Source organism: Hyaena hyaena, unplaced genomic scaffold (assembly GCF_003009895.1).
Source record: "Hyaena hyaena isolate Hyena2069 unplaced genomic scaffold, ASM300989v1 scaffold_256, whole genome shotgun sequence".
Classification (NCBI taxonomy): Eukaryota; Metazoa; Chordata; class Mammalia; order Carnivora; family Hyaenidae; genus Hyaena; species Hyaena hyaena.
Genome location: NW_024080885.1, coordinates 1,736,219 through 1,753,287, shown reverse-complemented (window position 1 = coordinate 1,753,287; position 17,069 = coordinate 1,736,219). Strand labels below are relative to the sequence as shown.

The 17,069-nt window shown below is 37.9% G+C and overlaps 1 protein-coding gene across 4 annotated transcripts in view; it reads left to right on the top strand.

The window, feature by feature from the left end:
- RPGRIP1 (RPGR interacting protein 1) overlaps positions 1–17,069 on the top strand; it is an 85,643-nt gene that overhangs the window by 42,757 nt on the left and 25,817 nt on the right. For 3 of the 4 annotated variants that reach the window (XM_039245257.1, XM_039245255.1, XM_039245253.1), the window contains 3 exons: positions 697–881; positions 1,186–1,389; positions 2,213–2,351. In XM_039245257.1, coding sequence (XP_039101188.1) covers positions 697–881; positions 1,186–1,389; positions 2,213–2,351 — 528 coding nt within the window. The remainder of the gene's footprint in view (positions 1–696; positions 882–1,185; positions 1,390–2,212; positions 2,352–17,069) is intronic. The other variant, XM_039245256.1, reaches the window with a different exon arrangement.

Sequence of the window (17,069 nt, the reverse complement as noted above, 5' to 3'; positions counted from 1 at the left end):
GGGGTGGGTAAAGCCAGTACTAGCTATGTTTAACAAGTTGCTGGATATTCCAGAAAATGTATGAGGCCTCCCTTCTTCCAGTACTACAAGAGCTCAAAAAAAAAAAAAAAAGCTGATACTTTTGCTCACAACTTATCCTTTGCCAAAGGAAGAGGCAATATGAGCCATCTGTTAAGTTAATCAGTACAAATCAGAAGCCTGGCATTTGGAAAAAGTGATTTTGCTGGAGTTTTCTTGGCTTTTGTTATTTTAGATATAAGGACCACTTGAGTGTAGATAATGGGTCTGTCTTTTTTTTCTTTTTTTCCTTTCCTTTCTTTCTTTTTATGCTTAAGGTCTGGCAAGCATTTGACAATAGTAATAATGTAGTTATATTTATTGGCTGGGTGACTGAGGACAAGCAAGCTATACCTTTCCATACCTCTTTTGACTATCCCTTCCTGAAACCTGGAGACACCCATCTTCCCCTACAAATATTCTAAGTGAATGTTAGAAGTAAACATTCCAAGTGAATATTAGTATTCACTGCTATTTTATGTTGCTTCTGAGTGTATTATCACCAAGATTATGTGATGTTCATTCATGACAAACAAATTATGGTAAAATTCAAAATGGGGGGAATGGATAAGGTGCTGATAAATACTCACTTGCCTCCTTCATGTGATCAGATCTTATTAATGTCTGTGTGTGTCTCAGGTGATTTTAACCTCACAGACCCCACGGGGAGCCCCAGTGGATTTGTTGAGATGCAACTGGATTGGAAGTCTTTCTACCTACCCCCAGAGAGCTTCCTGAAACCAGAAGCTCAGCCTGAGGAAAATACCACAAAGGACAGTTTAGAGATCTCTTCTGAAGAGGAAAAGACTTCCTTTTCTTCCCAGGTAGTAGATCTCCACCAATCCTGTGGAAGTATTTGAAGAAGATGGTACTAAAATTGTAGTAAAAGAAATGCCTTCCATGAATGTCATGTGTTCAGCAAACTTATTCTGCATCCCTCACGATGCTGTGAGCCTTACTGATGGAGCAGAATCCTGGGTTTCATTACGGGGAGGAAAGAAAGATGGCATCTCTCAGCTCTGTGGCAGGCGAGAAATGAAGTCTAATGCTAGCTCACAAATCTCTTTCTTGAGTATCAAGGCTATTAAACTCTCACCATGTAAGGCTGTCTTCGATCCTTCTATTTAGGACCCGATGGCATTTGCTGAGATTCCCATTGAAGCTGGCCAGAATCCAGCCAAGAGAAAACCTCCACAGGTGGGAGAAAGAAAGGAAAGGGAACACCAGGTTGCAAGCTACTCAAGAAGGAAACATGGCAAAAGAACAGGCATCCAAGGAAAGAACAGAATGGAGTATCTTAGTCGTAACATCTTAACTGGAAATACACTGCAAGTAAGGCCTTAGAAGCCCTGCAGAGTTAAAATATGAGTTATAGTGTCCCCAGAGATACTATTCTCAGGGAGAAGCAGACTGCCTAGATAAGCAATAATCATGGCTTTTTGTGACTAACATGTTTCCTCAAACACAAGTAGTTTAATAAAACTCTGAAGTGCTCACTGCATTTGAAAGTAATTTAGTTCAACAGTTTATGGACTCTGCAATTTATGCTTAGAGTTTTAGCAGTCCACCTCAACTGTAATGAAAGTAAGTCAACTATTTATCGAACCCCTACTGTATGCTTGATACTATCTTTTCTTCATAGGAAACTGGGTAAAAGTTCCTATGTAGCACCTAAAAAATATATATAGGAGATTGTAAGTATGTATTATTATATTGTTAAATATTACATACTGTTATATTACAATCATATTGTATGGGTTGTATAAATATATTAATATATAATTACTAATTTTGTGAAATTATTATAATTACACAATATATATACAACTGACCCTTGAACAACACTGACTTGATCTGCCAAAGGTCCCCTTATACATGAAGTTTTTTTCAGTAAATACAGTATTATAAGTGTTTTTTCTCTTACGATTTTCTTAATAGCATTTTCTTTTCTCTATCTTCCTTTATTGTAGTAGTATATAATACATATACAGAATGTATTAATTGACTATGTTATTGGTAAGGTTTCTGGTTAACAGTAGCTATTAGTAGTTAAGTTTGGGGAGGAGTCAAAAGTTCTATGCCGATTTTCGGTGCGCTGAACCCCCATGTTGTTCAAGGGCCAATTGTAATTATAATTGTGGTCTTTATTCTGAAGCAGGTGAACTACATTGAATGGAAGTTCTCAGGGCTCAAGAGCTCCATAGATGATGGCTTGAAAAATCAGCAAAAGGAAGAGAAAATTACATCATCCCATTCAGTACTGATGCAGAAAGAAGCCCTGAATCCTGTAAATGGTATTGTCTATTCGTTCATTCATTCATTCATTCATTCATTCATTCAAATGGTATTGTCTTTTAGAAATCTAATTTCCTATTTAATCATTGAGTTATTTTATCAAGCCAGTTATTTTTTTTTTCCATCTTGCATTGCTAATCTTTCCGTGGAAAATTAGTACTGAAGACCCTAGGCTTAGTTTTATGTTACAAGTGTGCTGGTTAGGCCAATGAAGGCTGGAATTTTTTAAGCAGCTCTCTATGTATTTAAAGCTAGTTGGCTTGCCAGTTTAGTTACCTAACAAGTATATCTTGTGAATTATGGTTACAAAGAGATAGGAGGAGTGTGGATGGATCATTTGTGAGGCTAATCCAAAATGTTTTAAATAAAGGCAAGGCTTTTTTGTGTTACAGTGCAAGGTAGACATGATTTCAGGTTATAGTATTGGCAAAGTAGATAATTCAGACCAACTCTTACTGATGACAGCTGAATTGCTGAAGTGAATATATTTTTTAAAGATCTTAATGTTTCTTAAAAGCATTATATAGTCAATAAGAGAGAGAAGAATTAGCTAGCCTTGACCGGGAGATGTTTGAAGCTGAGGGAAGTGAGCTGGAACTCCTGCAGCCCTGGGACATTGCCAATCTGGAAGGAAGCAGTGGACAGCCAGAACCATGCTTTTGGTGGACTTTTGGGGGAGGGAAATGGGATGCAGTCTCAATCTGCTGTCTGCCAGCATAGGCAGATATCTGCTCAGAGCAGGACTTCCTACTTTGGTGTAGGACCCAGAAGGCAGCACCATTCTGAGCGTCTTTTGTTCTGAGAGGAAGGACTGTGCTTTGGGCAGTTGCAGGGCTAGACACACAGGGCTGTTAGGTACCTACCAGGAATAGATACTGGAATTATCAGACACGGCCTGTGTAACAACTGTGCTTATTGGCTTCGTGGAGAAAGAAGCTGAACTCTAAAATTACAAAGAACTGGAGCTATGAAAACATTAAGGTTGTAAGCTTAAAAAAAACATTCTGTTTTTAAATAATTTCGGGGCTTCTGGGTGGCTCAGACTGTTGGGCAACCAACTTTGGCTCAGGTCATGGTTTGTGAGTTCAAGCCCCACGTGCTGACAGATCAGAGCCTGGAGCCTGCTTCAGATTCTGTGTTTCCCCTTCTCTCTGCCCCTCCCTTGCTTGTACTTTGTCTCTCTCTCTCTCTCTCTCTCAAAAATAAATAAACGTTTAAAAAATTAATAAAAAATAATTTCAAATTTACGTAAAGAGCTACATGATAAATTCATCAACTTTTAGCAATCTCCCACTTACTGCTTTACCATTTTTTCTGAAGCATTTGAGAATAAGTTTTACATCTCATGCCCCCTTACTGCTGTGTATTTCCGTAAGGAAAAGGAAATTATATGACGCCAGTAGAGTTATCAAGTGGGCAAACTTAGCATGGGCACATATCGCCTCATGTCCAGTCCAGTTTCAGAATTTGCCAGTTGTCCCAATAAGGTCTATTATCATAGTTCTTTTTCCCTTTATCTAATCCAGGATCATACATTGCATTTAGTCATATCTTTGGTTTCCTTTAATCTGCAACGGTTCCTCATCTTCATCTTTCCTGATACTGACATTTTTGAAGAGTATAGATGAGCAGTTCTGTAGAGTGTTCCTCAATTTGGATTTGTCTGATGTTTCTTTGTAATTAGATTCAGGTTATGAACTTTTTACAGGAGTACCATGAAAGTGATATTGTGTCCTTCTCACTGCATCACATCAGGGGTACATGATGTCTGTTTGTCCCATTATTGTGATGTTGTATTAACTTTTATCACTTGGTTAAGAAAGCATCTGCCACGTTTTTTCCATCATAAAGATAATAATTTTTGCCTTTATAATTATTAAGTGGTCTATGAAAAGATAATTTGAGACTACATAAGTACGTTGTTCCTCATCAAATTTCACTTAATAATTTTGGTATTCATTTATGTGATTTTTTTTCTGAATCACAAAATGTTTACAAAATACGTTGCATATTCAGAAATGAATCAATAGAAATTATAGAACTGCTCAATATAGAAATTTATGAGAGGAATCGATGGGTCGAAAATAGATTCAATACAACTGAAGTGAGAACTGGTAAAAATATTCAGAATCAAGCAAGGAGAGACAACAAGACGGAAAATACAAAAGAGGAAAAGACAGATATAAAGGATAAAATAAGGAGGTCTAAACAACAGCTAAGTAAATATATAAGAGGAAGGAGAAAAAGATAATATTTAAAGTGATAATGATTTTAGAGTTTTATAAAGCTAGTAAAAGATAGTAAGATTCAATGAAATGAAACTCAAGTAGGTAAGTTTTTAAAAAAATAAGTCCAGATCTGGGGCACCTACCTGGCTCAGTTGATAGAGCATGTGACTCTTGATCTTGGGGTTGTGGATTTGAACCCCACATCAGGTATAGAGATTACCTAAAAATTAAAATTAAAATTTTAAAAATCTACATCTAAACATATACATAGTAAAAATGCAAAAACTAAAATCAAATAGAAAATATTAAAAGAATCCATTTTGGGGCACTTGGGTAGCTCAGTCAAACATCTGACTCTTGATTTCAGCTATATCATGATTTCACCAGTTCGTAAGTGTGAGCCACATGTCAGACTCTGCTGAACAGTGTGGAGCCTGTTTGGGATGCTGTCTGTCTCCCTCTCTGCCCCTCTCCTCTCTCTCCCTCTCTCAATAAATAAGTAAACTTTTTTTTTTTTAAGCATCCATTTAAAAGAAAAAGATTGCCATGATCCATTGGTAAGATGGACTTGTCAATAACTACAACTATAGCCAGAAACCAGTGGCTTCAATATGTCAAAGGAAAATAACTGCCAACAAAGAATTCTCTACACAAGAAAAATGCTCTTCTAGAATGAAAACAGAATAGACATTTAAAGACAAGCCAGAATGGATGGTTTGCTTTCAAGCTACATTTTAAGGTTGTTCTTCAGGTTGAAGGAAAATTATCTCAGAAGGAACCATAAAGATGCAATAAAGAATGAAAAGCAAAGAATATGAGTTAGTTTAAATGAATATAAAGCAAAAATATCAGCTTGTGGGGGTTAACATTTATTTAAATTTTAAATATATAATGTAGTAGGTTTGTTGGTAGTCCTGCAAAAGCTATGTCCATGTCCTAAACCCCAGAATTTGTAACTGTTACCTTATCTGAAAAAAAATTTTTTGCAAATGTACTGAAGTGAAAGATCTTGAGATATAGAGACCAGCGTGGATTATCTGAACGGACACACAGAGAAACACATGCAGAAAAGGAGGCAGTGTTACCACAGAGGCAGAGATTGAAGTGATGTGGCCACAAGCCAAAGAATGCCTGGAGACACTGGAAGCCAGTATAGGAAAAGGAAAATTGTCCCCTAGAGCCTTTGGAGTAAGCATAGACTTCCCAATACCTTGATTTTGGACTTCTGACCTCCAGCACTAAGAGAGAGTAGATTTCTAGGTTTTGGGGGTTTTTTTGTTTTGTTTTTTTACTTTTTTTTCAAGTTTTCACCTTTACTTCTCATTATATACTGGAGATATGGACATTTCATCCAGAACAAGTTTAAATTACTTGTACATGTTTTATGTAAACCAGAGGCAAAACCAAAGCTAAAATAATATCTGGCCCAGCAACTAACATCATTTGAAAAAGCTCATAGAAAGTTTACCGTCATCTTAAAGATCCATTACTTTATTATAGAATGAATGACTCTACAGAAAAGATAAGAGAGACATAAAGGATAAAATGAGGGGATCTAAGCTATGTTTAATCAAACATAGGAGAAGAGAAAGAAGGGAGACAGAGGCAATGTTTAAAGTGGTATGTGTGATTCACATCTACATTCAGAAAATGAAATCATGAGAAGAAAGGCTGGCTATTCCTTCTGGGCTCTCAGTTGTTACTCTCAGTAGTGAGTTGTGGGTTGCTCTCTTTGATGACCTTCAGGAGCTTCTGGATTTGAGCATCGGATTCATCTATCTTCAACCTGAGTGTCCAAAGGAGGTAATTTTGAAGTTTCAAGGCTTCACGCAGTATTTCTACTCCACTATACTCCCAGAGAATTTTGGCCCAGGTCCAGCATGATCAGGTTCTGTTGCTGCTGTGGGCAGACAGGAGGTCTCACAACTGAAAGAAGTGATGGCACATCCCCACAACTGCAGAAATCTCAGGTTATGTGGCACTGCCTTCAATGCGGTAGTTACTATGTGAGTCAGCTCCAGATGCAATGTGTTAGCTTGATTTTTGCTGGAGATACTTTGATAGATGATTGCAGCCATCATTGGATATGTTGCAGCACCATAGCACCAGAGTGTGTAGTGGGGTGGGGGTAACTCAAGCCCTCATATACAAGTTTTATGCTCCCATCCCACAGGTGTCCCAGCACAGGTGTGTCAACCTCTGGTTGATGATCAAAGCAGAAGAGAGCTTCTTGCCACAGGTTACTGTGAGGTGATATTCCTCAGTGACAACCTCTGCAAGAAGCACTTACGGTATCTCGAAATTGTGTACAGCAAATTGACACCCTTATCCAAGAGCTCATTTGTCGTGAGGGTCAAGCATGCCCTAGAATGATTGATTTTGAGGAGAAATCATCTCATTGATGAATGGTGGAAGAATAAGAAACCAACCTGAGATAGTATGGATTACATTTTAGGTGGCTCAAGACATCACATAATTGGAAAACATATTATTTTAGTCACTTCTTTTTTTTAACATTTTTTAAATGTTTTATTTATTTTTGAGAGAGAGTGAGAGAGGAAGCAGGAGCAGGGGAGGGTCAGAGAGAGAGGGAGACACAGAATTGGAAACAGGCTTCAGGCTCTGAGCTAACTGTCAGCACAGAGCCCGACACGGGGCTCAAACCCACGAACCATGAGATCATGACCTAAGCTAAAGTAGGATGCTTAACCGACTGAGCCACCCAGGCGCACCTATTTTGGTCATTTCTGTAAGTGGCCAGGTGCATTGGATCTCATGGCCAGCCAAGGCAAGGCAGAAGTTCTGATAAGCATCAGCTAGATAACTATTTTTGAGGACCACTTTCTGGAGATTACAGGTAGCATATGGTTTTCACAGAGAATCCTCAATGATGAGGTACTGAGGAAGATCTGACTGATGTCCAGAAATACAGATTCTCATTTGAGCCAAACATGAAACAAAAGTCCATTCAGAAAGGAGGCAATTGTTCATCATTCTGGGACCTCTGAACCTGAGCACCTGATTCTGCTGCAGTGTCATTCTCCAGGAATACCTTCTTTAGCAAAATTTTCTGCAAGTTTTGGCAGTGCTTAAGTTGGAATGTAAGCATGGTGTCCATTTTATTTTTCAAATGCAGTGACATTTCTTTGATGTGGACAATCGCATCCTTTACAAGCTGTTATTCCTGAGATTCAAAAAGACAGTACAAAACCATCTCCTTCATTGAGCAGAAGGGTTTATTCTCATCTGACCATGCTTTGCATTTCAGTAAGTTCCACTTGACATTTGGGAGTCAAAAGTTGTCTTCAGCCCCATGCCTCTTTTTTGTTTGAATGGCTAAGAAGTTACCCAACTTGGGTCAGTTGGCATTTTTTAGTCTTTCTTGAAGAACAGCTTTATGCACATCCCTTTTTAAAAAAAGTTTTTGAAGTTAATTTATTTCGAGAGAAAGAGTGAGTGGGGGAGGAGCAGACAGAGAGGGTGGGGGAGAATCCCAAGCAGGCTCCACACTGTCAGTGTGAAGCCTGATATGGAGCTTGAACTCACAAACTGTGAGATCATGACCTGGGCCATAATCAAAAGTGAACTGACTGAGCCACCCAGGTGCCCCAACTTCTGCACATTTCTAACGTTCCACCTGAGGCTTTCCCTGTCTTCCTTTTCCTTGCTCTCCAGTACATAAAACATGGTGGCAAGAAACTGTTGGACACTGAGTTGAATGAAGGAGTAGCAGCCCTTACAGTCTTTGTCCTCCTGGAAGATCTACTTTTCCAGGAAAAGATAGAGGTTAGTCTTTTTTGATGTAAATCTCCAAAGGTCTTCTCCATCAAACTAAGATGTCTGTGTCCACATGCCTTCAGCAGTTAGAAGACAAGGAGCTTTCATTGGAGCTTGGAGGCACTGATTAGGACAGCTGCCAGGTGCCTGTATGAACTGGCTGCAAAGGAAACACAGAAACAGCAATGTGGTGGTTTGGCAAGTCAGAACAGGATCCTCCCCTTACTCCATCTACAGTTTCAGACAAGTGCAGATGATCCAGCACATTGGCAGGAGACAAGCTCATATGAAACAAAGTGGCACTGCTCCTCATCACATCAAAAGCTCACAGCACTTGATCCTTATCATCAAAGTATTTCAATAAATATGCCTTCTTGTCCAGGTAGAAGAACCTCTCCATTTCCATGAAGAGGGACTGATCAACCAAGAGTCTGCATTTTCTCAAGGCTCCAGGTCATGTGGTGATGAGTAAAGTGGCCTTAGGTAACATTTTTCTCTTCAGCAAACTGCCCAAAAGGATGGGCACTGGCTTCTATTTCTTCCAGTTGCCATATGTTATGGATAAGTGCCCCAGAGGAGACTCAGCTCACTAAAATCATTGATGATTAGCAGGATTTTCTGCTCTTGGACTACAATCTCTGGAATGACCTCCTGCAATCCAGGCTAGTCCTTGGATACCAGTTCTACAAAAGTGTACAAACTATTGTGGTTGAGTTCTTTGTAGTTGAGAGAGAAGGCAGAATTGAGTCTTTGTGAGGTTGATCTATGTCCATTCCAGTATCAACCCCTTTACCAGTATGGATTTCCCATTGTCCACAGGACTGTGCCATGTGTAGAATTGGTCCTGCAAGCCTTTTCAGATTACAGAAAATGGGATCAGTGTCTCATATATCTGGGACAATGTGGATGTTTTCACCAGCTCCAGGCAAAAAGTTGCTCTTAAGCCACTAAGTTTGTGGTGTTTTGTGATAGCAGCCATAGAAAATTAATGCAAGCAATAACAAATATTTGGTAATTAACCAACATACTTCTAAGTAACCCTTGCATCAAAGAAGAGCTGCTAAGGAAAATTAGGAAATTTATTGAACTGAATGAAAATGAAAACACAACATATCACAATTGATGAGATGCAGTTACAGCAGTGTTTACAAGGAAATTTTAGCTTTAAATTCTTATAATTAGGGGAAAAAAAGATCTGAAGTCAGTAACCTAAGCTTTAACCTTAAGAAGCTTGGAAAAGAAAAAAAAAGCTGCAAAAAGAAAATAATATTAAACCCAAATAAAGTAATAATGAGGATCAGAGTAGAAATAAATAAAAAACAGAAAAGGAATAGAGAAAATTAGTGAAACCAACTCTGAAAAGATAAACTTGATAAACCTTTATCTGGACTGACTATAGTAATTAAGATCCAACCAGAAACTACTTAGTAATTTGAACAGAAGTTGAATATAAAGAGTTATTAACTATAACAGGAGATTGAACTAGGGGTGATGGTGAGGATTGACTACTAAGAAGTAAAAAGAACTCTTAAAAATACATGTATTTCAGTTTTAAAAAACATCCATTAATCCCTAGAACTGAAATAAAGTACTCAAAGAAGAAATAGGTCTGGTAGACAACCCTTTCAGGCTGAAATCCAGACATCACTGGAGGGAATTAAGTCATGTTTTAGTGAATGGGAGAGAAGTTTGCTGTGATTGCACATCAGAACTCAGAAAACCTGTGAAGTTGACCTCTGGAACATTGCAAGTAAACCATTCACAGAGAGGTGCCAGCCAAGTCAATGGCATTTCACCTACTTGGAGGTGGGATGGGGTACCAAGAAAACTGCCCACAGGGAGGTGCTGTATACTACAGGCCACTGGGAACTGCTAGAATTGGATGTTGCAGAAGTCATGTGCTACTAGAAATGTGTTCTGCATGTGAGCTTTTGGAACCAGGCATTAAGTTGCAGGAGCCTGGTCTGCAAAGTCTTTATCTTCTGCAGGAATCTGCCTAAATGAGTACCTTGGAGCCAAGAAGAGAAACCTTTTCCTCCTCCAGTGATCCTCCCGAGCTCTCTGCTGACAAAACTTAACATGCTGCCAGCTGGCAAAGAAGAAATATTTACAGGGTCCAACCCCATCATTGCCGAGCAGGCAGTGAAGTTTTTATTTTGAGTTGAGAGGCAATTAATTGATAACTGGCCTGCTGATCAAGGGGAAAAAAAAAGAGCAAAGACATAAGTTATTAAAATCAGGAATGAATGTAAGGTCAGTACAAATTCTATAATTAAAAAGACTATAAAAGAATATTATGAACAACTTTATGGCAACTTAGATGGAAAAGACAAATTCCTAGAAAGATGCAGAACTGACTCAAGAAGAACTAGAAGATCAGTATTGACGTATAAAAGTACAGACAAAAATTAGTGAGTTAAAATCTTACCAAATAAGAAGTCCATTTCTGGGGCATTTGGGTGGCTCAGTTGGTTAAATGTCTGACTCTCGATTTTGACTCAGGTCATGATCTCACAATTCGTGGGATCAAACCCTGCTATTACCACAAAGCCTACTTGGAAATTTCTCTCCCCCTCCCTCCTCTGCCTCTCCCCTGCTTGCATGTACTGTCTCTCTCAAAGTAAATAAATAAACATAAAAACTTTTAAAAAGAAGTCCAGTTCTAGATAGCTTCACTGATGAATTCTATCGATACTTAAGAAAAAAATGCTGATCATTCAGAGTCTCTTTCAGTAAATAGTAGCTCTAGGGGCACCTGGGTGGCTCAGTCGGTTGAGTGTTTGACTTTGGCTCAGGTCATGATCTCACGATTCGTGGGTTCGAGCCCCACATCAAGCTCTGTGCTGACAGCTCAGAGCCTGGAACCTGCTCCAAATTCTGTATCTTCCCTGCTCTCTGACCCTCCCCTGCTCACATTGTCTCTCTCTCTCTCAGAAATAAAAACATTAAAAAAAAAAAGATGAAAATAGTAGCTCCAGAGAAACTTTTTTTTTTTTCTAGAGAAACTTTCTAACTGACTTGATTATAAAGTAGCATTATCTGGATACCAAAGCAAGCCAAAGACATTAAAAGAAAGGCAACTATAGACCAATATTCAACATGACACAGATGCAGTATCCTAAATGCAATATTAGCAAACCAATCCAGCAAAATATGAAAATATTAAGAGTTGCTCACCATGTTCAACTGAGATTTATTCCTGCAATGAAAGTTTAGTTTAATAGCAAAAAATTGATTTAATACACTGTATTAATGGAATAAAAGCTTTATGATCATGTCAATAGATTTAAAAAAAAGCATTTTACAAAACCCAGCCCCTAATCTCAATAAGAACTCACACCAAAGTAGGTAGAAGGAAATTGTTTCAAACTAATAAAGGATAATAAAACCTATAGCTAATATCCTACCTTGTGGTAAAAGACTGAATGTTTTTCCCTGAAGATTGAGAAAAAAGAAAGGATTTCTGCTTTCACCATTCTGTTAAAACATTGTAGTGGAGATTTTAATCATTGCAATAATGCAAGAAAAAAATTAAAGAGGTGGTGCTATCTTTATTTGAAATTGACATGGTATTTGATTTTCTTTTTGGAAAATCATAAGAAATCTACAGAGTTTTTTGAAAAACTAAAAGCAAGTGAATAACATTACAGAATGTAAGTCAGTATACCAAAATCAATTGTAGTGCCCTATAGTATCCATGAGCACTTTAAAATGAAATCAAGAATGCTGACAAAAACTGAGGACTGATGGATGTGGGGGGGGGGGATGGGCATGGAGGAGGACACTTGTGGGGATGAGCACTGAGTGTTATGTGGAAACTAATTTGACAATAAACTATTTGTAAAAATAAATAAATAAAATGAAATCAAGAAAACAATTCTATTCACAGTATCATCCAAAAGAATAAAATATTAAGGAATAGATTTAAAGAAATGCAAGACCTGTATAAAAACTACAGAAGTTCCTGAGAGGAATTAAAGAAGTTTAAAATAAATGAAGAAATATATTATGGATTGGACCACTCATAATTGTTAAGATGGCAGTTCGCCCCAAAATTTATACACAAATGCAAAGAATTTAGAATAGTGGAAACAATTTGTGAAAGAATAAAGTTGAAATTTTTGTACTACCTGATTTCAAAACTTCCTTAAGATAAAGCTAGAGTGATTAAGACAGTGTGGTATTACCATAGACTTACAGATCAGTGGGACAGAATTGTGAATCCAGAAATAAACTTTCACATTTATGGTCAATTGATTTTTTTCCCACAAAAATAGCAAGACAATTCAATGGGGATATCTAATCTTTCCAACAAATGGTGCTAGGACAATTAGATATCCACATTGGGGGAGGGGAACCTTAGACTGCTATTTTACACCCTACATAAAAATTAACCAAAATACATCATAAATCTAAATATTAGAACTAAAAATATAGCATTTCTTTTCTTCTTTCTTTCTTTCTTTCTTTTATTTCTTATTTTCTTTCTTTCTTTCTTAGCAGCAAGCTAAGTTTATTAGAGTATAAGATTAGTAAGAATAGTAGGAAAGCTCTCTTTATGGACAATAGGCAAAGGTCCTAGTTTTATAAGGTTCTGGTCTGGTCTCCCACCACCTCCTTCCCTTCCCTCTCGTTCCTCCTTAAGTTCTACCCTATTGGCTGTATAACTCTAGGTGCTGCATTGTCAATTCCTGATTGGCTCATTTCCATTGGGTGGTCTATGGCCATAACCTTCCTTGTAGTTCATAGGTTTTACAGTTTAGCTAGGTACCTTGATTGTCAAATTCCTGTGGGGAACATGACGGGGAGTAGGTGGTGTCTGTTACATTCATTTTGTGTGTGTGGCGGGGGGAATACTTATTTTTTAATTTACATCCAAGTTAGTTAGCACACAGTGCAACAGTGATTTCAGGAGTAGATTCCTTAATGCCCTTCACCCATTTAGACCATCCCTCCCCCCCACAACCCCTCCAGTAACCCTCTGTTCTCCATATTTAAAAGTCTCTTATGTTTTGTCCCCTTCCCTGTTTTTATGGTTTTTTTTGCTTCCCTTCCCTGTTTTTATGTTATTTTTGCTTCCCTTCCCTTATATTAATCTGTTCTGGGTATTAAAGTCCTCATATGAGTTAAGTCATATGATTTTTGTCTTTCTCTGACTGACTAATTTCACTTAGCATAATACCCTCTGGTTCCATCCATGTAGCTGCAAATGGCAAGTTTCATTTTTTTTTTTTTGATTGCCGAGTAATACTTCATTGTATAAATATACCACATCTTCTTTATCCATTCATCCATCAATGGACATTTGGGCTCTTTCCATACTTTGGCTATTGTCGATAGCACTGCTATAAACACTGGGGTGCATGTGCCCCTTGGAAACAGCACACCTGCATCCCTTGGACAGGTACCTAGTAGTGCAATTGCTGGGTCATAGGGTAGTTTTATTTTTAAATTTTTGAAGAACCTCCATATTATTTTCCAGTTGCATGACCACTAGCAGTGAAAAAGAGGTGCTCTTTCTCCATATTCTCACCAACATCTGTTGTTACTTGAGTTGTTAATGATAGCCATTCTGACAGGTGTGATGTGGTATCTCATTGTGGTTTTGATTTGTATTTCCCTGATGATGAGTGATGTTGACCATTTTTTCATGTGTCTGTTTGCCATCTGGATGTCTTCTTTGGAGAAGTGTCTGTTCAGGTCTTTTGCCCATTTCTTCACTGGATGATTTGATTTTGGGTGTTGAGTTTGATAAGTTTTTATAGATTTTAGATACTAACCCTTTATCTGATATGTCGTTTGCAAATATCTTCTATTGCATAGGTTGCCTTTTCGTTTTGCTGATTGTTTCCTTTGCTGTGCAGAAGCTTTTTATCTTGATGAGGTCCCAATAGTTTGTTTTTGCTTCTGTTTCCCTTGCCTCTGGAGACATGTTGAGTAAGAAGTTGCTGAGACCAAGGTCAAAGAGGTTCTTGCCTGCTTTCTTCTCAAGGATTTTGATGACTTCCTGGCTTACATTTAGGTCTTTCATCCATTTTGAGTTTATCTTTGTGTATAGTGTAAGAAATTGGTCCAGGTTCATTTTTCTGCATGTTGCTGTCCAGTTCTCCCAGCACCACTTGCTGAAGAGACTGTCTTTATTCCATTGGATATTCTTTCCTGCTTGTCAAAGATTAGTTGGCCATACGTTTTTGGCTCCATTTCTGGGTTCTCTATTCTGTTCCATTGATCTGAGTGTCTGTTTTTGTGCCAGTGCCATACTGTCTTGATGATTACAGGTTTTTAATACAGATTGAAGTCTGTTACTGACCATTTTAAATTGAGTTGTCTTGTTGACTTCTAAAGATTCCTTACAGATTATGGATGCAAGTCCTTTATCAGAAATGTGATTTGCAACTAAAATTTAAATTTAAAAAAGGAAAAAATGTGATTTGCAAATATTTTCTCCTAATCTATAGCTGATCTTCTTATTGGTGTCCTTTGAAGAACATGCATTTTTTATTTTGCTAAAGTCCAATTTATCAATTTTTAAAATTTTATGGACCATGCTTCTGATGTCATAGCTAAGAATTCTTCTTTTAATAAGGTCAAATAGTTTATCCTATGTTTTCTTTTAGGAATGCTATAGTTTTAGGCATCCAAATCGGCCAGGGGGAGGTCAAACTTTCACTCTTTGCAGGTGACATGATACTCTATATGGAAAACCCAAAACATTACACCAAAACTAGAACTGATCCATGAATTCAGGGTTTTGATGGTTTCCTGTCTCACATTCAGGTCCTTCATCCATTTTGAGTTTATTTTTGTGTATGGTGTGAGAAAGTGGTCCAGTTTCATTCTTTTGCATGTTGCTGTCCAGTTCTCCCAGCACCATCTGTTAAAGAGGCTGTCTTTTTTCCACTGGATACTCTTTCTTGCTTTGTCAAAGATTAATTGGCCATAAATTTGTGGGTCCAGTTCTGTGTTCTCTATTCTATTCCATTGGTCTATGTGTCCGTTTTTGTGCCACAGCCTTCATTCTTCACAGAGCTAGAACAAACAATCCTAAAATTTGTATGGTACCAGAAAAGACCCCCAACAGCCAAATCAGTCTTGAAAAAGAAAACCAGGGGTGCCTGGTTGGCTCAGTTGGTTGAGTGTCCAGCTTCAGCTTAGGTCATGATCTCATAGCTCGTGGGATCGAGCCCTGCATCAGGCTCTGTGCTGACATCTCAGAGCCTGGAGCCTGCTTTAGATTCTGTGTCTCCTTCTCTCTCTGCATCTCCCCTGCTCATGCTCTATCTCTATCTCTCTCAAAATAATAAACATTAAAAACTTTTTAAAGTTATTTAAAAAAAAGAAAGAAAACCAAAGCAGGAGGCATCCTGAAATCATTGTTGCACTATATGCTAATTAACTTGGATGTAAATTTAAAAAATAAGTTTAAAAAATAAATTTAAAAAAATTAATTTATTTTTAAAATGGAGGAAAAATAAATAAAATGGTCAATAGATTTGAATTGACATTCACTAAAGAACCTGAATGGCAATTACACATACAAAAAGATGCAGAACAGTATTAGTCATTAGGATAATTCAAAATAATATCACAATGAGATACCAGCACACTCCAACTAGAACTGATACATTCTAGAGGTTGACTGTACCAAGTGTTAGTAAAGATGTGGAAAAACTGCAACCTTGTACATTACTGTTGGGAATGTAAAGCAGTGCAACTACTATGAAAAATATTTGGCTACAACCTATTGCTGGTTTACAATCCAGAAATTCTCTTCTCAGGGGTCTGTCCAAGAGAATTGGAAACATTTGACCATCCTAAAACTTGTACACAAATACTCATAGCAGCATTATTCATCATTCAGAATAAGGAAAGACATCTTAAATAAAAAACAAAATGTAGTAGTCAAAGAAAATATTGATAAAGTTGACTACTTTAAAAGTAAGAATTTCTGTTTAGCAAAAGATTAAATGGGCAAGAGTGGAAATGGTATTTGTAAGACATGTAACCATTAGAAGGCTCATATTCAAAAAATATACAGAACCCCTACAAATCAATTAGAAAAAGACAGCCTGCAGCTCTTTCTGCCCACTGCTCCTGTCCCTGTGCTTTAATAAAAGTCACCTTTCTGCACCAAAGATGTCTTCATGAATACTTTCTTGGCTGTTAGCTCTGAACCCCCATCATTCCAAAACCTCATCAGTATGAGTAGAATTTTCTTGGGGTGCTTGAGTGGCTCAATCTGTTAGGCATCAGACTCTTGATTTCAGCTCAGGTTGTGATCTCATGGCCTATGAGCTCAAGCCCTGCATTGGGCTCTGCTCTGAATGTGGAGCCTGCTTAAGATTCTCATTCCCTCCCTCTCCTTCCCTTTTCCTCTCCTCTGCCCCCTCCTCAACTTGTGCTCTCTCTCTCTTTCTGTCAAATAAGTAGGAACACATGGGTGGCTCATTCGATTAAACATCCGACATCAGCTGATGTCATGATCTCACAGTTTGTGGGTTCGAGTCCCACATCAGGCTCTCTGCTGTCAGTTCAGAGCCCACTTCAGAGCCTCTGTCCCCCACCCCTCTCTCTACCCCTCCCTCTCTCAAAAATAAACAAACATAAAAAAAAAAAAAGGAAGACAGCCCAGTAGAAAAATGAACAATGATATGAAAGGTATCTTACACAAAGGAATTTCTTTTTTTTTCAATTCTTTTTTTTTTTTTTTTT